This window comes from Protomyctophum parallelum (genome assembly GCF_964188405.1).
Source record: "Protomyctophum parallelum genome assembly, chromosome: 10".
NCBI classification, from domain to species: domain Eukaryota; kingdom Metazoa; phylum Chordata; class Actinopteri; order Myctophiformes; family Myctophidae; genus Protomyctophum; species Protomyctophum parallelum.
This window is the reverse complement of record NC_139704.1, coordinates 13,155,013-13,173,211: the sequence shown is the minus strand read 5'-3', so window position 1 is coordinate 13,173,211 and position 18,199 is coordinate 13,155,013. Positions and strand designations below refer to the sequence as shown.

The 18,199-nt window shown below is 42.1% G+C and overlaps 2 protein-coding genes across 8 annotated transcripts in view; both read right to left on the bottom strand.

Moving 5' to 3' along the window:
* LOC310865675 (uncharacterized protein) overlaps positions 1-17,534 on the bottom strand; it is a gene marked incomplete at its 5' end in the record, with an annotated part of 27,956 nt that extends 10,422 nt beyond the window's left edge. Inside the window, 20 exons of the mRNA XM_083774884.1 lie at positions 2,028-2,063; positions 2,153-2,224; positions 2,398-2,451; positions 2,560-2,613; positions 2,726-2,779; positions 2,887-2,931; positions 3,105-3,158; positions 3,611-3,664; positions 3,758-3,811; positions 3,918-3,971; positions 4,273-4,326; positions 4,419-4,472; positions 4,574-4,627; positions 8,720-8,773; positions 8,876-8,971; positions 9,421-9,498; positions 10,579-10,972; positions 14,003-14,126; positions 16,574-16,576; positions 17,504-17,534. Coding sequence (XP_083631010.1) covers positions 2,028-2,063; positions 2,153-2,224; positions 2,398-2,451; positions 2,560-2,613; positions 2,726-2,779; positions 2,887-2,931; positions 3,105-3,158; positions 3,611-3,664; positions 3,758-3,811; positions 3,918-3,971; positions 4,273-4,326; positions 4,419-4,472; positions 4,574-4,627; positions 8,720-8,773; positions 8,876-8,971; positions 9,421-9,498; positions 10,579-10,972; positions 14,003-14,126; positions 16,574-16,576; positions 17,504-17,534 — 1,473 coding nt within the window. The remainder of the gene's footprint in view (positions 1-2,027; positions 2,064-2,152; positions 2,225-2,397; positions 2,452-2,559; positions 2,614-2,725; positions 2,780-2,886; positions 2,932-3,104; positions 3,159-3,610; positions 3,665-3,757; positions 3,812-3,917; positions 3,972-4,272; positions 4,327-4,418; positions 4,473-4,573; positions 4,628-8,719; positions 8,774-8,875; positions 8,972-9,420; positions 9,499-10,578; positions 10,973-14,002; positions 14,127-16,573; positions 16,577-17,503) is intronic.
* Positions 17,066-18,199, bottom strand: part of LOC310865470 (dystonin-like) — a gene marked incomplete at its 5' end in the record, with an annotated part of 151,386 nt that continues 150,252 nt past the window's right edge. For all 7 annotated transcript variants that reach the window (XM_083774597.1, XM_083774598.1, XM_083774599.1 and 4 more), the window contains one exon: positions 17,066-18,199. In XM_083774597.1, coding sequence (XP_083630723.1) covers positions 17,937-18,199 — 263 coding nt within the window. In that variant the 3' untranslated portion in view covers positions 17,066-17,936.

The following is an 18,199-nucleotide window of genomic DNA, read 5'->3' as shown; positions in this document are numbered from 1 at the left end:
TACATAACCATGACAGTGGATGTCATCTGTGTCTGTTGTTCTGTGTGGATGGTCGTTTGACCCAAATGTCAACTGCCTAATAAATTAGCCTGCAAGTCACTCTGCAGAAAACCCATAAACTCCCCATAAACCCAGGATGATCCACCATTTAGGCTCCATCAGGGGTGCCCCTAAAATAAATAACAAAAACACAAAACTTCACCTCCTTGGCATCTGCTACTTGAATTAAGGTGACTTGATTGATTTGCATGAAACATGGCCTGTAAGCTCCCTTTATGTTGCACTTAAAATGTCAGTAAAAAAAAATCACACCCATGTGAACTGAGTGCATGGTGTAACTCCCTCTCCCCCTGCCCACCCCCCTGCCCCCCCCCCCCTCTCTCTCTCTCTCTCTCTATCTCTGTGTTTTTTGTGACACAATGTGTCACCATGTGATGTGTTGTGAGCGTGAAGATCAGCTATTTGTTTCTATTGACCAAACGATGAAATATGTAGGGCTGACGTGGTTCATTTGTACAGTGTGCCAAAACAAAATAGCCAACTCAAATAAAGGTTCTCTATAGAGACGATTCGTCTGTGTAATTGGCATGGAGTGCCCTGGCTGTAAACACCAAGAACAAGTCCTGGGGGGGAGTTTAGCACTGGGTCTGACCTCCCCCAGACGGAGAGGAGAAGACACACAGAGACTATTCACCCTAGGAGCAACCATTAGAGGCCCACACACTGGGTCAGGACCTGTTTCTGGGTTGCAGAGCCATTTTTATGGATAGTGAGTAAATGTCTTCTAACCCTTTCTTACAAAAATATATTTTTAAAGATTTTCAAAATGACGATTATAAATAATGCATTATAAGGCATTTCTAATGCTTCATATTATTAATGACATTATAATTATATTATAATGTGATAATGCAATACCACACTTAACATTGTTATAAGTTGTTGATTATAAACATTTATAACGAGTGTTATAAGCAAGGCATAATTGCTGGTGTGCGGTCGAGAAAATAACACCCGACAGGATAATCATTATAATAATACATATTATAAATCATTATAAATAGGATTATAATGCATTGTAGACCCGGTCTTTAAGGAGGTGTAATTCACTGCCGTTTTCCCCCTTTCAGTCTTATATTAATGTTTTGTATTTGTTAATGTAATATTATTCTATGCTATGATGATTAATTGAATACACAGGACCACAATGGAACCACGTTTTTGTGTTATCTATTTAGCCTGAATGTCTGACTGTACCTATGGTTTACATTTTGACTAATAAAGTATTCATTCAATAAAAATCCATAACATCCAAACGTAACAAATAGTGAAAATAGCCAGTCTGCCAGGTATATCGGCTATTTTCACTATTTTCTTTAAATAGAGCCGAACAGGTTAATTCATAATGTACATGTGTGCGTTTGGGTCCCAGTAAAAACGTCTGGGTTTCTGAGGCTAGGGTCCCTGGAAGACACCTTAATGTATCTTTTGGGCCTCAAGCTAAAAGTCTCCACTGCAATGGAGAATCTAAAAAAAAAAGAGACACTCTGGAGACTCAAAGTGAATTATCCAATTGTTAGCTGTGCCTCTTCATGGGGGCTGGCTGACATCGCTCTGCTGACAGATGAGTCTGACTGGTTGTGAGATATAGGAGAGCGTTGCTGACATGTGAATCTAGGATGCAACCTGGCGTTGGTAACCCAACCTCACATCGCTGTCAAGTCTGCTGCTCAATACCTGAGCAGCAGACGGGTAAATCAGTGCAGGTTCATATTCTATACTACTTTTCTTTCATGTACATTTATATTAATTTATTTTGACATCTAGCTGCAACTGGGAGGGCAGATGGACTATTCACTAAATCTCCTACGAACGGCACAAAGCATTTCTCTTCTTAGATCAATGTACTTAATGTAAATTAATGTAATGGTGTTTGATTCATGCTATCCTACAATGCAAGATTGTGGCACCACCAGAGTATAATTTATTTTTGAAACCGATAGTGAAAAAGAATGGAGTGACGTTACCTTAGGCCCTGTTCTGCCAGGCAGGCCCACATGTCCCTGTGGTGAGTGAGATGACATGGTTTAGTGGTTTGAAGAGAATGAACTTGTATTTCAAAGAGTTTAGAGAATTTATCTGGAACACTCACCGTAGGCCCTGGGGGGCCAATAAATCCAGGTCTTCCTGGCTTCGCCGCAGAACCCTTGTAACCTCTCAGGCCCTAGAGAGTGCAACATTCATTAAATTTACCTAAGGGCCTAGTTTATTTTCTGTCCACCGTAGTTTCCCTTGAAGATGGCAAACTACTTTACAGTACGTACACTAAGCTTGAGGATGTACTGTATCCTCATCCTCAATGATTGCAGTGCAATGAATGCCTTAAAAGTGACTTACTGTACTGCCTTGAGGACCCATTTCTCCTGGTGGCCCCTGGACACCTTGCTCTCCCTTGAAGATAAAGTCACACACGTCAACGAATCAATCTGGAAGGAACGCACCATTGTATATCTTTATACATTTAAGAAGGAAACATTTAATCTAAGACTGATATTTTACCTTTGTTCCAACTTTACCACCTCTGCCACCTTGACCTTGCGGTCCTTGATATGCCTGTTCAGAAATTAAAAGGATTAGTACACTAATCCTGTTAGTGTACTAACAGGATTGTTACCCAGAAAAAATAAGAAACGTACAGGTTAGGATCGGCAGTATATTACAATACCTCTATCCCTGGGTCCCCTTCTCTGCCTGGCAGCCCAGGATCTCCAACGATGCCCTAAGGAAATGTAAAGTACTGTTTAGTGTAATGCAATGTAAAAGTGTACAATACATACATCATCAACTGAACATTCAAGTGTGACACTGTACAACAAAGCAACTCACCTTTGGCCCACCGGTGCCAAGTTTACCCGTTTTTCCTAAGATTCCCTAGTTTTCATAACGTTTGGGAAATAAACAGAGTTATCATAGCGCTATGCAAGGTACTGTCAAATGTGTATTATGGCTATTAGTAAAGAATGTGCATATATCAATTTGAAAACCAGAAACCACAAATAAAATGTGAATCATTCCCGAATCACTGTGGTTAAAATTGTACTTACAGGCTTCCCTTTTTCCCCAGCAGATCCCGTATCCCCAGCATTTCCAACGATACCCTGTCATCACATGGCACATGTTATGATGTTATTATATTATATATTATATTAACTGTTGAAGGTATTGTTACTCCTCCAGTGTGTCTCTGGGATCAGCAGTGTATTATTGTATGCTTCCTTATACCGTATCATGCTATAGTTTGTTAGCATGGCTCTTTCTCATAGAATCAGCATCTTTTGCGGTGATACACTTCAGGCCCTTAAAACCCATCGCCAAAATCCAACCACACGTATTAACGTTGTTTATGGAGACACCGCGTATGCCAAAAACATAGCTCTATATTCCACAGTGTTCCTTTACCACATTACATGTTATTTATTTGTTCTGTGTGATTATATGAGGAGCTATTGAAGGTAGTGGATGGTGCTTTAGGAGTGTCTGATCACAAGTTTAAGTATCTCTACGACAGAAAATATGGAATTAGTGGTTACATTTGTGACCCCAAACCAACCTGCTTTCCTTGTCGGCCAGCAGGCCCAACTGGGCTAGTTTGCCCGATTTCACCCTGTAAACGAAGCCATTGTTATTATTAAATTAATGTACGTTAATAATTTCATGAGAGCAAAAGTGCAATTTCCATTACTAATTAAGTAAATACCTTAACTCCCTGGTACCCAGGAATCCCCTCGTATCCTCTTTCGCCTGCATCACCCTTCAAGGAGGACAGACAGTCGAAGTTAGTGACACCAGACTTGTATTATTGTATTATTATTGCATTTATTATTGAGTTTACTAGAGTATTTGAAAGATTAACTCACAACTTTTCCTTGTCCTCCGGTCACTCCCAGCTCTCCGGAGGGCCCGCGGACTCCCTTTAATTACAGTCATAATGTCCATATTAAATCCTCTTAGTCAACTTCAAAGTCATGCAAGCTATCCAACGAGCGGCACAGAAATCCAATTAAAAGCAAGAAGGCTCACTAATTGCCTGCTTTACATGCCTATTAATGCTGCTGCAATGTCTGAAACAACATAATGTTGCTCTTATGTATACCTGCACACGAGACGTACCGGTATACAATTAGGAAACCTTGAACTAATTACAATAGACAGGGCAAACGAAAGCCTTTGATTTGAAAATACATGTAACCTTAACACAAGGTCAATATTTACCTTGAAGCCTCCAGCCCCTTTTAACCCCTTCAGCCCTTTGGGTCCTCTGTCGCCCTGTTGAAACAGCAGTTCATTAACATGCAGTTTTGCCAAAGTTATACCACAAAAAAGATAAAATAGTGATCGTCTGTGTTTTGAAGCATTACCTCTTGGCCATAGAGTCCTCTCATCCCCTGTTCACCTTTGATTCCCTTTTCCCCCTGAGGAGGTCATGTGATATTGAATGAATACATGTTGAAAGAGCAAACCCAGACACACTGAACTGGAACAAAGAAAGAGCAGGTCGAGCAGCTGTTGTTACCTGAGGGCCCGTCTCGCCAATGATGCCATAGTCCCCCGTCTTTCCCATGATGCCCTGCAAGACAGTTACATATTGTGTGTAAGTTAAGTTTCAAAAGAAAACTTAGAACAGATAACAGCAACTTAGGTTTAGGTACAGGTACAGGTTTGGTTATAACAGTGTTAATGAGGAAAGTTGAGCTCAAGTTGAGTATTTATTTATTTATTTTTAAATAATTTTAAATTTCTATCCCAAATGTATGATTACGCCAATGGGCTATATGTATACGTACACGCCATTTTGGAATTAACTTGGGCTATTTCCCTACTTCCTTCACAGGTGTTACAGATGATACTAATGAAGGCTCTGTTCTATTGTGGTCAAACAGAGCAGGGTGCTGCTATTGTGCTTGTTGGTTCACTGGAAACACTCTGCTACACCAGTGGGTCTCAAAGTGTCCTTGAGTGTGATCCAAATGGCCCTGTACAGGTCTGTAACTCTTAGGGGATTCACACTGAGTCCATTTGATTCAAACTTTTCCAGAATACGGTTGCCTGGTCCCTGCTGGCCATGATTCACATTGGCCTTGATTCTTCCAGAGTACACTTCATTCAATTATATTCAATGCTTTCACATTGCATCGATCTGTATCCGAGTACACTTCAATTGGTCCAGATGCGGTCCCGGGAATGGTTGGGTGATCTGCTCCCGGGAATGGCACACAGCATTCACACTACCATGTCTGAGAGTGTACAAATGGAACACTCTCAGAGTTATGGGGGTCCTTGAAATGAAAGTTTGAGAACCACTGACTGTACACTAAATGGAACAGAGCTTAATTATTATCATCGGTAACACCTGTGAAGGAAGTAGGGAAGGGGCCTGGAAGTAGGAAGAGTTATTCTGTGTGCATAGAGCCCATTGTGACAATTCTGTGGTGCCTGCCACTGCTGACCCCTGCTGGCTGGACATGGGGAGTGTGTGCGCACCATCACATGACACCTTCGACATACACATGATGTCGCCAGCCGCTTATTTCCTCTGACAGTTAGGAATATCCCCGGGAGGACATGTCGAGGAACATGCAGAAACCGTATTTAGCTGCTCAACTTAACAAAAAGGCATTCATGAAACCACACCAAACCCATGCGTAAAGCATAACCTTACTATGAGCTGAACCAGCTGGAAGCTATGCCTATCCATATGGGCGGCAGTGGCTCAGGGGTAGAGTAGATGGAAAAGCAGCCAGATGGCTGACTGAGGTTCCCAGTTCGATCCCGGTCTCCCATAGAGTTAGTGTCGAAGTGCTCCTTGAGCAAGATGTTGAACCCCTAATTGCTCCTTATGTGCAGGTTGGTGCCTTGCATGGTTTCCCCCGTCATCAGTGTATGAATTTGTGTGTGAATGTAATTAAAGGTCCTATGATTTGTCACATATATTGCTGCATGCGAGATTTGTTCTCCGCATTTGACCCATCTCTTGGAGGGGTGAGCTGCAGGCGTGCCGTGCTCAGGAATCATTTGTAGTTGATCAATCCAAGCCTTGATGCTGAGTGCCAAGCAGGGAGGAATTGGGTCCCATTTGTACAGTCTTTGTTGTGACCCGGCCGGGGATTGAACCCCGACACTAGTCTAACCACAAGGCCACTGAGCTGGTAATATATATAATGGTGCATTTATATAGAGCCTTTATCCAAGGCGCTTTACATAGATTGTGCATTACATTCACCCATTCACACACACATTCATACAACGATGGTGGTGGAAACCATGCAAGGCACCAACCAGCACATAAGGAGCAATTAGGGGGTCAGAGTCTTGCTCAAGGACACTTCGACACTAACTCTGGGGGAGCCCGGGTTCGAACTGGCAACCTTGCGGTTACCATCCAGCCACTCTACCCCTGAGCCAAAGCATGGATACTAACCTCCTCATTAATACAAGGGGATGCGTTTGCATGTTGGTCAGTGAACAGTATTATTATACTTCATTGATGGTGTTGCACAGCACAAATAGCGGTTCTACAAGCTTGTAACACATTGCATTGCGGAATGTGTTGGGGGCTTGTAGATTCGCTGTATCAGCTATGTTTGTCAATGATTGATAATTTATGACATTTTCCGCCGACAACGACATGCCCAAAATAGGCAGGGATTTTAAACAAGAATGTTTCTACACTGTGAGTTCATTCAACCATCTAACCTAAGATTCCTTTGAAGAAAGTCAACATGTACGCGGTTAACCGCAGAGATGGCCAGCAAACACGGCGAGAAGCATGGCCATGAACTTTACGACGTTTCTTTAAGGCAGCACGGGGGTCAGACGAGGGAAAAAGGGCCACCCGCGAACCAGGACGAAGCCAGTTCATATATCAGGGCCAGGAAATGCCCTCCTTCTAGATGCCAGCAGGGTGGAGATAAACATGTTCAGACGCCGTGATTCACATGCTGGCAGGCGGTCAGAAATCTACTGAGTTACAGAAGACAGATGTTTACTCCCACATGAGCATGGGCTACAATTCAACACATGTGCAGGCTATGTGGCATGCACGGTTCTGGAATAATACTCTGTGTGTGTGTGCGTGTGTGTGTGTGTGTGTGTGTGTGTGTGTGTGTGTGTGTGTGTGTGTGTGTGTGTGTGTGTGTGTGTGTGTGTGTGTGTGTGTGTGTGTGTGTGTGTGTGTGTGTGCGTGCGTGCGTGAGCGCCTGCGTGCGTGCGTGCGTGAGCGCCTGCATGCATGGGCAACTTAGGGGATTTCCCTGTTAAACGCAAGGGCAACGTTAAATGCCAAGCCATCACTTAAAAGACCATCCTGCAGAGAACATGCTCTCTGGATAACTTTTAAAATATATTAAGTTATGTGCTGACATACTGTAGGTTTGAGAACTGAACATCAAATAAATAAGTTAGTTAAAGCTCTCCACTGGAAATAACTGTGCCTTTTGGCTAAGGCATAGAAATGTGGTTATGTTTGCAGACAGATATCTATACAATTTGCAGAATATCACGTTTTATAATTGAATTGGTCATTATAACGGTCACGATCCTCTTCACACTGCATTAACGAGCATTGACTACCTTAATGCAAAAATATAACAATATTAATTAGTTTAATAACGAACAAACTTCACATTATGTCGAGTACAGTACAACACTGTCATTCTTTACTAGACATTTTTAGTTCTATTTTGCTGTGTGTGTGTGTGTGTGTGTGTGTGTGTGTGTGTGTGTGTGTGTGTGCGTGCGTGCGTGCGTGCGTGCGTGCGTGCGTGCGTGCGTGCGTGCGTGCGTGCGTGCGTGCGTGTGTGCGTGCGTGCGTGTGTGTGTGTGTGTGTGGGATTCATTACAATTGGCTCTGTGTATTCAAATGGAAAATTGAAACCATAAGAAATCCTGTGATCCTGTGCCATTTTTTATCTAAATCCGATGTTCTAAACTAGGTCCTGCGCTCAAAGATGTAAATGAACCTTTCAGAAGTCAAAAAAACTAATTTATTATTGCACTCATTTTGGTCCATGTTTCTCTTGGCTCTCCCCCAAATCTGTTGCATATGTTACATCAGTTTTCAAAATATGAGCAGAGCCTCTGTGTTTACTATCGCTGAGCGGAGTAGTGCCGTCCAGATCCGTTTCCATCCCGCCGTCTCTGGGTTATGTTCCCTCTGCCATTTTCCACAACTTCCCCGCTGTCTCACGAGCGAGACTTTTACAATTTCATTGACTCGCAACTCAGTTTAACCCTTCCTCGCTCAAGTCAGTCAACTGGGAGCACGGGGGCTACACGACTCTCCATGTACTTTAAAGCCGCTCAACACACAAGCTGACAAAGAGGGGTGTATTGTGTCGTCTCAGGGAGAGGGGAAATTACTTTTCTGCATTCACCCGCAGAAAATGGCTCGCTCAGATGGCTTTTTGACGAGCGCTCGGCGGGGAGCTGTTAGGGTTAAGTGTCTTTCTCGGAGACACTTCGGCACACAGTCGGCCGAGGGTCGAATCGGTGACCTTCTTATTACCATGCCGCCTCTTTACCCGCTGCGGTAAAGCGACCCCCCCCCCCCCAAAGAAAAGCACACATACAGTACTGTGTACTATAGCAGCTCAGCGTTTTCCCTCATTAAATACAATTCAGCTGTAAAATCTGATCTGACAGAGTGTTTACGCGTTCATACCCAGTTTCCATGTCTTCCTGGTTCTCCTGTGTTTCCTGGAAGCCCTCTGTGACCCTAAACCGCGGAGACAAAAACACGTTACAGTGACTGGAGGACCACGGCTAGACCCATGAGGATGATTAGCCAGCATTTATTGCAACGAGGGGCCGTATTCACCTTTGACCCCGAACGCCCCTGAATCCCGGGCTGTCCATGCATACACTTGCAAGACGGTCCTCCTGCGGTCAGGCCGATCTCTGCATAGCCTCCACACTGCAATCAAGCCATCAAACAATCAATCGCCATACATTGATCGACTATTTTCACTATTCATCGTATGATTAAGTATATAGGCCAGGGCATAGCAGTGGTGGCCATTTTATGGTGCAGATAGCATTTATTTTTCCTGATTTCTGAAAGTGGAAAAAAAGGATTTGAATAATTATGTTATTATATTATATAGCCTATATTTATTAAACTCCGTTCAAAATGTTTTATGGTTCACCAAGAGGTGAACCTGGATGGCTTGTTTCCAGGCTTAAAATAATTTACGGTATATAAATATTTTTGGGAAATCTCTATGGGAAAAATGAATAGGTTTTCAAACTGTGGCACAACAAAATGGCTGCCACTGCTATGCCCTGGCTTTGGGGCTTGTTAGTCCCGGTGAATGATAGCTAAAGTCAGATAAATGCATATTTTGCAGTGGTTTGATGACTCACCACATTGGAGAGTTCACAACAGCCCTCTGAGTACGCCTGCTCAGGGTCACAGGACACCTCCATCTGCTGCAGGTCAAGCTGAGAACACAGGTTTCAATACTGTACATGACAACATAGTGGTGTAAAGCAGTGGTTCCCAAACTTTTTCATGTCAAGGACCCCCAACTTGACACGAATTAGCCCGCGGACCCCCATTTGAAGAGATTCTTTTTACAGCTCTAGTGATCCTCAACCCGTTTAATTTCAAGGATCCCCAGTTTGACATGCATTAGTCTACGGACCCCCATTTGTACACTCTCAGAGTTACAGAACCATAAGGGTCCATAAGGGTACACTCTCAGAGTTACAGAACCATAAGGGTCCATTTGTACACTCTCAGAGTTACAGAACCATAAGGGTCCATTTGTACACTCTCAGAGTTACAGAACCATAAGGGTCCATAAGGGTACACTCTCAGAGTTACAGAACCATAAGGGTCCATAAGGGTACACTCTCAGAGTTACAGAACCATAAGGGTCCGTCTAAACTTTAAACTATCATTTAGCTGAGGACCCCTGCCTGGAACTCCCTCAAGGACCCCACTTTGAGAACCACTGGTGTAAAGTAACCAAGTACATTTACTTAATTACTGTTCAATTACAATACAATTACAATAACATTTTGTGTGTATTGTTACTTTACTTGAGTATTTCCAATGTCCAATACTTTTACTTAATCTCAGATCCAAATATTGTACTTTACTCAACTACATTTATTTTAAAACTTTAGTTACTAGTTACTTTGTAGATTTTTATTATTATTATAAAACATCCATGAACCACTTCAGCTCTGTATACAAAATAGCAGATCTACAAGCTCATAATGCAATGCATTGTAAGCTTGTATAAGCTCTGCTATTTTCAAATGATTTTTAAACATTTGAAAACTTGAAATGGGGCATTCTGCATAATGAGTACTTTCTACTTTTGATACATTAAGTACATTTTGATGCCAATACCTTTGCACTTTTACATTTTGAATTCCGGACTTTCACTTGTAACAGAATATTTTGCAGTATTGATACTTTTACTCGTAAAATGAAACTCTTAGATTATAAACACAAATGAATGAATACACATTTGGAGAAGAAATCATGGATGTCATACTGCATGGACTTACAGTCACTGAGCCACGGCCCACGGCCCTCTTAACGATAGAGGTGTACCCCTGGCGGATGACCGGTCGGGGGTCATCGATGGTCTCCACGCTGACCTCGCTGCAGTCCACCAGCAGCCTCACCTGGCCGCCGCGCACGCTCAGCGCCAGCTTGTGCCACTGGCCGTCGAACAGCGTCTCCACGCCGTGGAAGGTCCTCAGCATCTGGGTGCCGCTGGGGCCCGTATAGAAGAAGTCCAGCGACCGTGTGTCGCCCTGGAAACGCAGGCCCACCTGATCGCGGCCCTCGGGGTCGCTCACCTGCCACAGGTTCCACGACCTCTTGGCCGTGTCCTTGGTCACTTTGAACGTGGCGATTACGGAGTAGTCGGAGGGCAGGCCGTCTGGGTACACGTCACTGTGGAGAGACATTCATAAAGGATTTAAGTTAGATTACTGTAAGTAAATGTTCCCAGAGGGCAATTTGTTTTATAGTCCAACACAGTAAAGTAGCCTAATCATAATAGCATATATAGCATTCTAGTGTTTATAGTGTTTACGGATAAATATTTTTTAGACGGATGATAGAGGTTCTTAATTTAATTATGATCCTAGATGATCCTAGTTTGCATTTTGCATGCAAACTTGTGTTGTTCTTTCTTATTGTAAATCGCTCTGGATTAAGAGCATCTGCTAAATGCCTACATTGTAAATTGAAATATAATACAATACAATGCAGGATCCATATTATCTACTACGCAAGCCAATAACTCATGGGCAAAGGAACAAATATAATAAAGAAGAAAAGAACATGCAATGACATCTGGGGTTATGGTTTGTTTAAAAAAAACAATAGCAGATGGAACAAATGACAATCACTATTGTGACACCTTTGGGAAAACCAAACCTCCGCTCTGATGGAAGCATCTGGAACTCAACATGTAAAAGATGTTGAGGGTCCAAAATGATGGTCTGTGCTTTTGAGATAACACTTACTTCAAAGGCAAGCAGTGAACAACAGTAAATATATGGCTCTTGCATCAACAAGACAATGAACCGAAGAGTTCTGTTAACTGCTGACAAATCAAATGAAATGTGAATTATGTGACTGGGATGGTCTACCAGGCTAGGGTTTTGTCATGAAATTGAATTGCTTATTAGGGAATGAACACAGGCATAGTTTCTCAGTATTAAGGCTTTAAATGTCCCACAAGGCAGCGAGGCTGGTACCACATCTTTCTTTGTAATAAGGCTGCTCTTAATTTGCTTTCTTTTATTGCCTGGGAGCTAAGACATTCAACACCATTTTGTGTTTATTTAACTTGCACTTGATTTACAGTAATGCATTATTTCCCACTACATACACAAGCATCACTCGTTTATCATGCAGACAAGGTTCACTGAGGACATCTTCGCTGGCATCCACACAAATGGAAAAGACAAAACAAAAGACTGATTAATGATGCTCCGTGCCTCCCGGGCAGCAAAAGAGACATCAGCACGCCATGAAGATGTAAACATAATGAATCGTCTTATGCCAATGAAGACTCAATGCACATGATGCAGGGCAAATGGAAAGTGCCATCTTCTTACCCACTGTGTTAAATTAAGTAAAAAAAAAAGTAAAAAAAACGTGTATACAACATTTAATTACTTGTAGGCTACATTTTGCCAAACTGTTGTAAATAGGTAATTCAAGGATGGAGTGTGCACTCCATTAATTATGGCGACTGAAACAAACCTGTGGTCCTCTCTATGGTCTGAAAGTCGACTGAAGAAGGCTCAGATTCAGTGTAAACGGCCCACGTCAAAAACCTTACTTGGAAATAAACATTGCGGATGGGAGGCATTGTGGATATTGGCCAAAACCTCATTGGCAAAGTAAAGGGGAAAGATTAGCTTAGGTTAGCCACTTAAGCTCTTTAAACGTCCTTGTACAACCGAGTAGCATATATCTACAAGCCCACAACATTGTATGTGCTGTACTTTTACGGATTTACAAAAATGTATTCATTAAAAAAGTAATGCCTATAATTACATGGAGGCGAGGCTGTGTGTGTGTGTGTGTGTGTGTGTGTGTGTGTGTGTGTGTGTGTGTGTGTGTGGGGGGGGGGGGGGTTTCAAGTGTATATAAACATCTTTTGAAAAGACGCATTGTGAACTGTATTATACTGGGCTGATGTGGTTAATGTATGTAATAATAATAAAAATCTACAAAGTAACTACTAACATAAAGTTTTCAAATAATTGTAGTGGAGTAAATGTACAATATTTGCCTCAGATGTAATGGAGTAGAAGTAGAATTGGAAATACTCTAGTAAAGTAGAAATACCTCAAAATTGTACAGTACTTAAGGAAATGTACTTTCCACCACTGGTCCACCCCTGCACACCAAACCTCTTTGCCGAAAATAGCCGATCTACGATCTGCTATTTTCGGCTAATGTTCCTCCCAGAATAGGTATAATACCAGGGGGCAGTCAGACAGATATTTTGTGAAGCCACTAAGGAAATCGGGACATCCTGAAAGTTCATATAATGGCCTGTGCTGTCATTGGGCCCCAAAAAACCCCATAGCCCCATAGAGGTCCATGTATTTGGGCCCAACTTCACCTAGACTGTATTACCTTAATAAACATGGTCATGAATACTTTCTGCTTCCAGTCACTAGTTTAAAGTCTCATTTCTCATGTCATAATATTCTTTTTGGAAAATTATGGTCCCATTTATAAAAGAAATTACCATAATGTTGCATATGTTCTGAGGGGCGTGGCTACCGTTACAGTCTATGATCGGGAGCCACCCTCGTTCGAGTCAAAATAAAAACCAACGAAGAAGAAGGGGGGAAGTCCTGCCTTGTTGTCTGGGCCAGCCAATGGCCAGCTGGGCCCAAACGGATCTAGAAAGATGGCGATTTACAATTCAAGGACTGACTGGCTTCATCTTACGCATCTATCAGACCCGGCAAATGCTTTGTCCATATTTTTTTACAGATACCTATCGCACAAAGATTTGGCAGCCCCCCTGCAACATCTCTGAGGCCCCTTGGGGGCCCCTGTTGAAGACCACTGCACTACATTGATTTGTCAATAAATGAGAATGAAGATGATTGTATTGTCCATGTGAGTGGGCTCATGCAGTCACAGTACCTCATGGTCTTACGTAGGTGGATAGAAGTGGGCTCATGCAGTCACAGTACCTCATGGTCTTACGTAGGTGGATAGAAGTGGGCTCATGCAGTCACAGTACCTCATGGTCTTACGTAGGTGGATAGAAGTGGGCTCATGCAGTCACAGTACCTCATGGTCTTACGTAGGTGGATAGAAGTGGGCTCATGCAGTCACAGTACCTCATGGTCTTACGTAGGTGGATAGAAGTGGGCTCATGCAGTCACAGTACCTCATGGTCTTACGTAGGTGGATAGAAGTGGGCTCATGCAGTCACAGTACCTCATGGTCTTACGTAGGTGGATAGAAGGGTTGACACGGTAAGCCACGGCCTCGGGTTCCGATCCGTCCACTCTCTTGACACCTCTCGACTGAGATACACGGAACTGCTCCAGGAGATCAAAACCTCACACCAAAAAACACTGAGCTTAGTTTCACATTTCTTTGACGTGTGAAAATGTTATAAATTAGATTAGTATAAAGGGGGACGAATGATTTCTAAATCATATATCATCAGCAGCAAAGGAGTCAGTGACATTTAAAATATGTATGAGGTCCCATGAATGAACTGTGTGATTATACAGTTAATAGTTTGAGAACACATTAGATTTGCATGAGATCAGGTGATGATGACATCAAGGTCTTCTCTTTGAGGTCCTGAAGGGGGTGGTCAAATGATGACACTAACAGCTGAACATGTATCATGAGTCAATGCTGACATCTGCTGGGCATACTATGGTACAACATTGATTCACCATATGTGGCATCAACCTGGTAAATGCAGGTAATTTCATTTTTATATACCTACTACATCTGGTTAGCCACAAGGTATACTGTAGCCATGTTTAATGGTCTGTCTTTCATGCAATAAGGAAAATAACAGTGTTTTTAATTAAAGTTAAAAGGTGTGAAGAAGACTTACTTGGTAATTTTTGGCACTGGGTCACATCCCAGATAGAAAGAAGTACACAGAACACCAGCATTTGTTTAATGGCCGGCATTTTCAAATTCTGATAGTCAGGAGTTATAAGGGCCTGCAACAATAATTTGAATAAATCACATTTTAAATCCATTCATCCATCGTTTAAATCCATTCATCCATTCATGATGTACACATTAGTTGAATTAAAATAATAACATTTTGGGAAAAGGAATGGGAAGGCAATCTAAAAACCCTGTCGTGATGAGAAACATCTTATAAAACAAATCCCATATTCAATCAAGTACATTCCTGGAAGAAATGACACCCCGTCATACATTCACCAGGAAACTTTGACAACTAAGGCGACCGTTGTGATAAATATTTAGCTTTAAAAAAAATGTAATCACTAAAATGTACCATATACGTGTACATAAATCAAAAAGTATGCAATCGACAATATGCTTCAATAAATTAAAGGGATCATACTATATATATATATACATATATATATATATATATATATATATATTAAACACAATCAACACAGATCAAATAGTCATTGGACATTTGATTACACACTCGACATCAGAGCAAAGCCAAATATCTCATCATCCTTTTCTGCTGTCATCACGAAAGTCTTCATTCGTACGCTGTTCAAAGAACCTGAGAAATACTCACATATTATTACTCCTAAAGGAGACTGCAGATGGATGTTTTACAGTCGCTGCAGTGGTGATACAGTATATCCAATTCTAAAGTGTCATCCCGGGGCCAGTCTTTGAGCTGAACAGGAGGTCCATTCAAGCCAGACGTCTTGGGTCCCTGGGGGAACCTGACCCTGGATCTCCACTCCACCTTTGGCCCCCAGGGGATCTGGCCTCTCCCACAGGTTAGTTCATATCCAGTCAAACCGTTTCACTATAAGGTACAAAAGTCCAGCAACAAGAAATTTCATGTGTAGAAAGTAACAGGGCGGGGAGAATAGCAGGCCATTCATTTTGACATGCATATGTCTTTTATTGTGAGAAGGGGGGAAAATAGAAGCAAAGTCCTGGATGCTTTCGCAAGGTAGTTTATCTACTTTCAACCAGGCGTGGCTTCTTGGGTGTCATTTAAATGTGAATAAAATAAAAAGGTTCAAAATAGCCAGTCTACAAGCTAAGAATACACATTTTAAGCCTGCAATTATTTGTTTGTGCGATACCATTGTACAACAAAATATAAAATAAGGCATAAGTTGTAGTTTTAAAAACATCTTTTACACACCCTACAAAACAAGCAGGCCATGCTAGTTTACAGATTTGCAATTTATACATATTTTCTCTACATATTGTACCTTTTATTTTAATTACAGTAGCACGTTACAAAGTTTCCTTTGCACATACTACTGTAACAACATTGTGATTCCTCCAAAGAGCAGACATATAGTAGTGCTTCAGTGATGGGTTTCCCAGGGAAGTTATGCACTGTTTTAAGAGAAAGATGTGGTATGTCACAGCTAGGCCCCACATGACCTGCAAACATTCCACTCAGAGCTGAGCAGCCTTTGAATGAAGAACAACTGACTGGATTGGAGAATAAGGACTATAAGGTAAATTCAATTTAAGTGAATTAGTCCAATATATTTATAATTTCTAATAAATGTATAATTGATATGCCGATGATGTGCCGGTCTTTTCCCCCTTGAGTATGCACATTCACGTCATTGTTTAAATTCACTACTGCCCTAGATTACACCGCAGGACTTTCACAGGGGATTATAGCCAGTGACCTCACATTACCCGATGATGACTGCTGCTTTCAGTCTCACTCTATTCACCAGCCGTAATCCATAGATTACTCAATCCTGCCTCGATTCCCTCCTCCTACGCCATGCATGCACACATGCAGTATGGGAAATAACAGGAACGAACACACAGACACGCACTCACACCCTAGAGAGAAAGACAGATACAGAGAGCAGGAATGAGCAATTGAGTTATTATAGAATCAAGATCGGTATAGTTTGTAGATCTGCCATTTACATATATATTTTTTAATATATAATATATTTGAAACATTATATAAACAACACTTGTCTTGTATGGGAATGGGAGTCCCTTGCAGACAATATTTTCAGGGAACATCTTCCCTGCAGGCCATACATAATTTGGTGGTCCTTGACATGAAAACATGTGTGTGTGCGCACGCACACACACACACACACACACACACACACACACACACACACACACACACACACACACACACACACACACACACACACACACACACACACACACTGTGTGAGAGAGAGGGACAGAAAGAGTACACATGAACAGACAAATCAGTGGACAAGAGAGAAAGAGACAGAGTGAGAGAGAGAGAGAGGGACAGAGGGAGAGAAAGAGAGTGCAAATGAACAGACAAATCAGTGGACTACATTTTATCAGTATGACTTGGTAGCTTTCCGCAAGCAGGTTTATTACAAATATGTTACAGTAATCATTTCAGCTCTACCAACATTAATCATACACTGACATGGATGCACTAAAGAATGTCTACTTAGGGCTGGAGTGTCACATCTTCAAGGTCAATATGCGCATGATGCCGTGAACCGATCAAAAGAAGGGGGGGGGGGGGGGGGGGGGGCTGCATTTGCCGAGGACTGCAAAGCTAAACAATAAAGGGATTTCTGCGTGCCTTCAGTAGTGTTTGTTATTTTTGCAGCGTTTACTAGACTTTACTAGTATGTATTGCCCTTTAAATGCACGTCGGGTGTATATCATATAATTTTAAATACAGTTAAATGCAGTGCTTCTCAGGGAACCACGATGCACCACCTACCCCACACATTAGCATTACAGACATGATTACAGTACATTCAGTGATGCCCGATTCATGCTCCGTCATTATGACGACGCAGAAATCAGGCTTCTTTTTAGAGTGCAACCCTATGCACACTGTCATTCATTAGTGTTCAAATGTTTTACCGTACAGTGTTTTTCTCCCAAGTTCTGCTCTTTCCTTCGTATTTTTCAAACCTCTTCAGGTTTCGCTTCAATAAAATAAAATAATACCAAACTTGACATTATTCACAAATAAAATACATTAAGACAAATACACAAGGCGAATGACATCCCATTCTCACATAATATTAAACCATATTTTCTCTCAACAGAATATTTTACATCTTCATGGACAATTTAAATAACACTCAACATGTTTGCAGTCTTTTAAGTTCATCAGTATCTCCAGTCTACTTTTTGTCTTGAGGAGTGACCTTGTGGTTGTTGTTTTTTCCAAGATCACTGATTATCGTTTGGGTCCTTTGGCTAGCTTGCTAGTGGGCGTGCTTCTTCTCTGGGGCGTTGGGATCTTGGAGGGTTTGCCTCCCTGCTGGCGGGTTGGCGTGGAGCGCGGCGTCGCTCGGCTACAGTCTCCGACGGTCTCGGATCCAGCGTCCGAGCACACCGACTGGATGTCTGAGATGTCGAAGTCGGAGGCGTCACTTCCCCTGCGGCTGCTTCCTCTGCTGCCGGCTTTACTTCCTGGTCGACTGTTGTTCTTCCTAGACT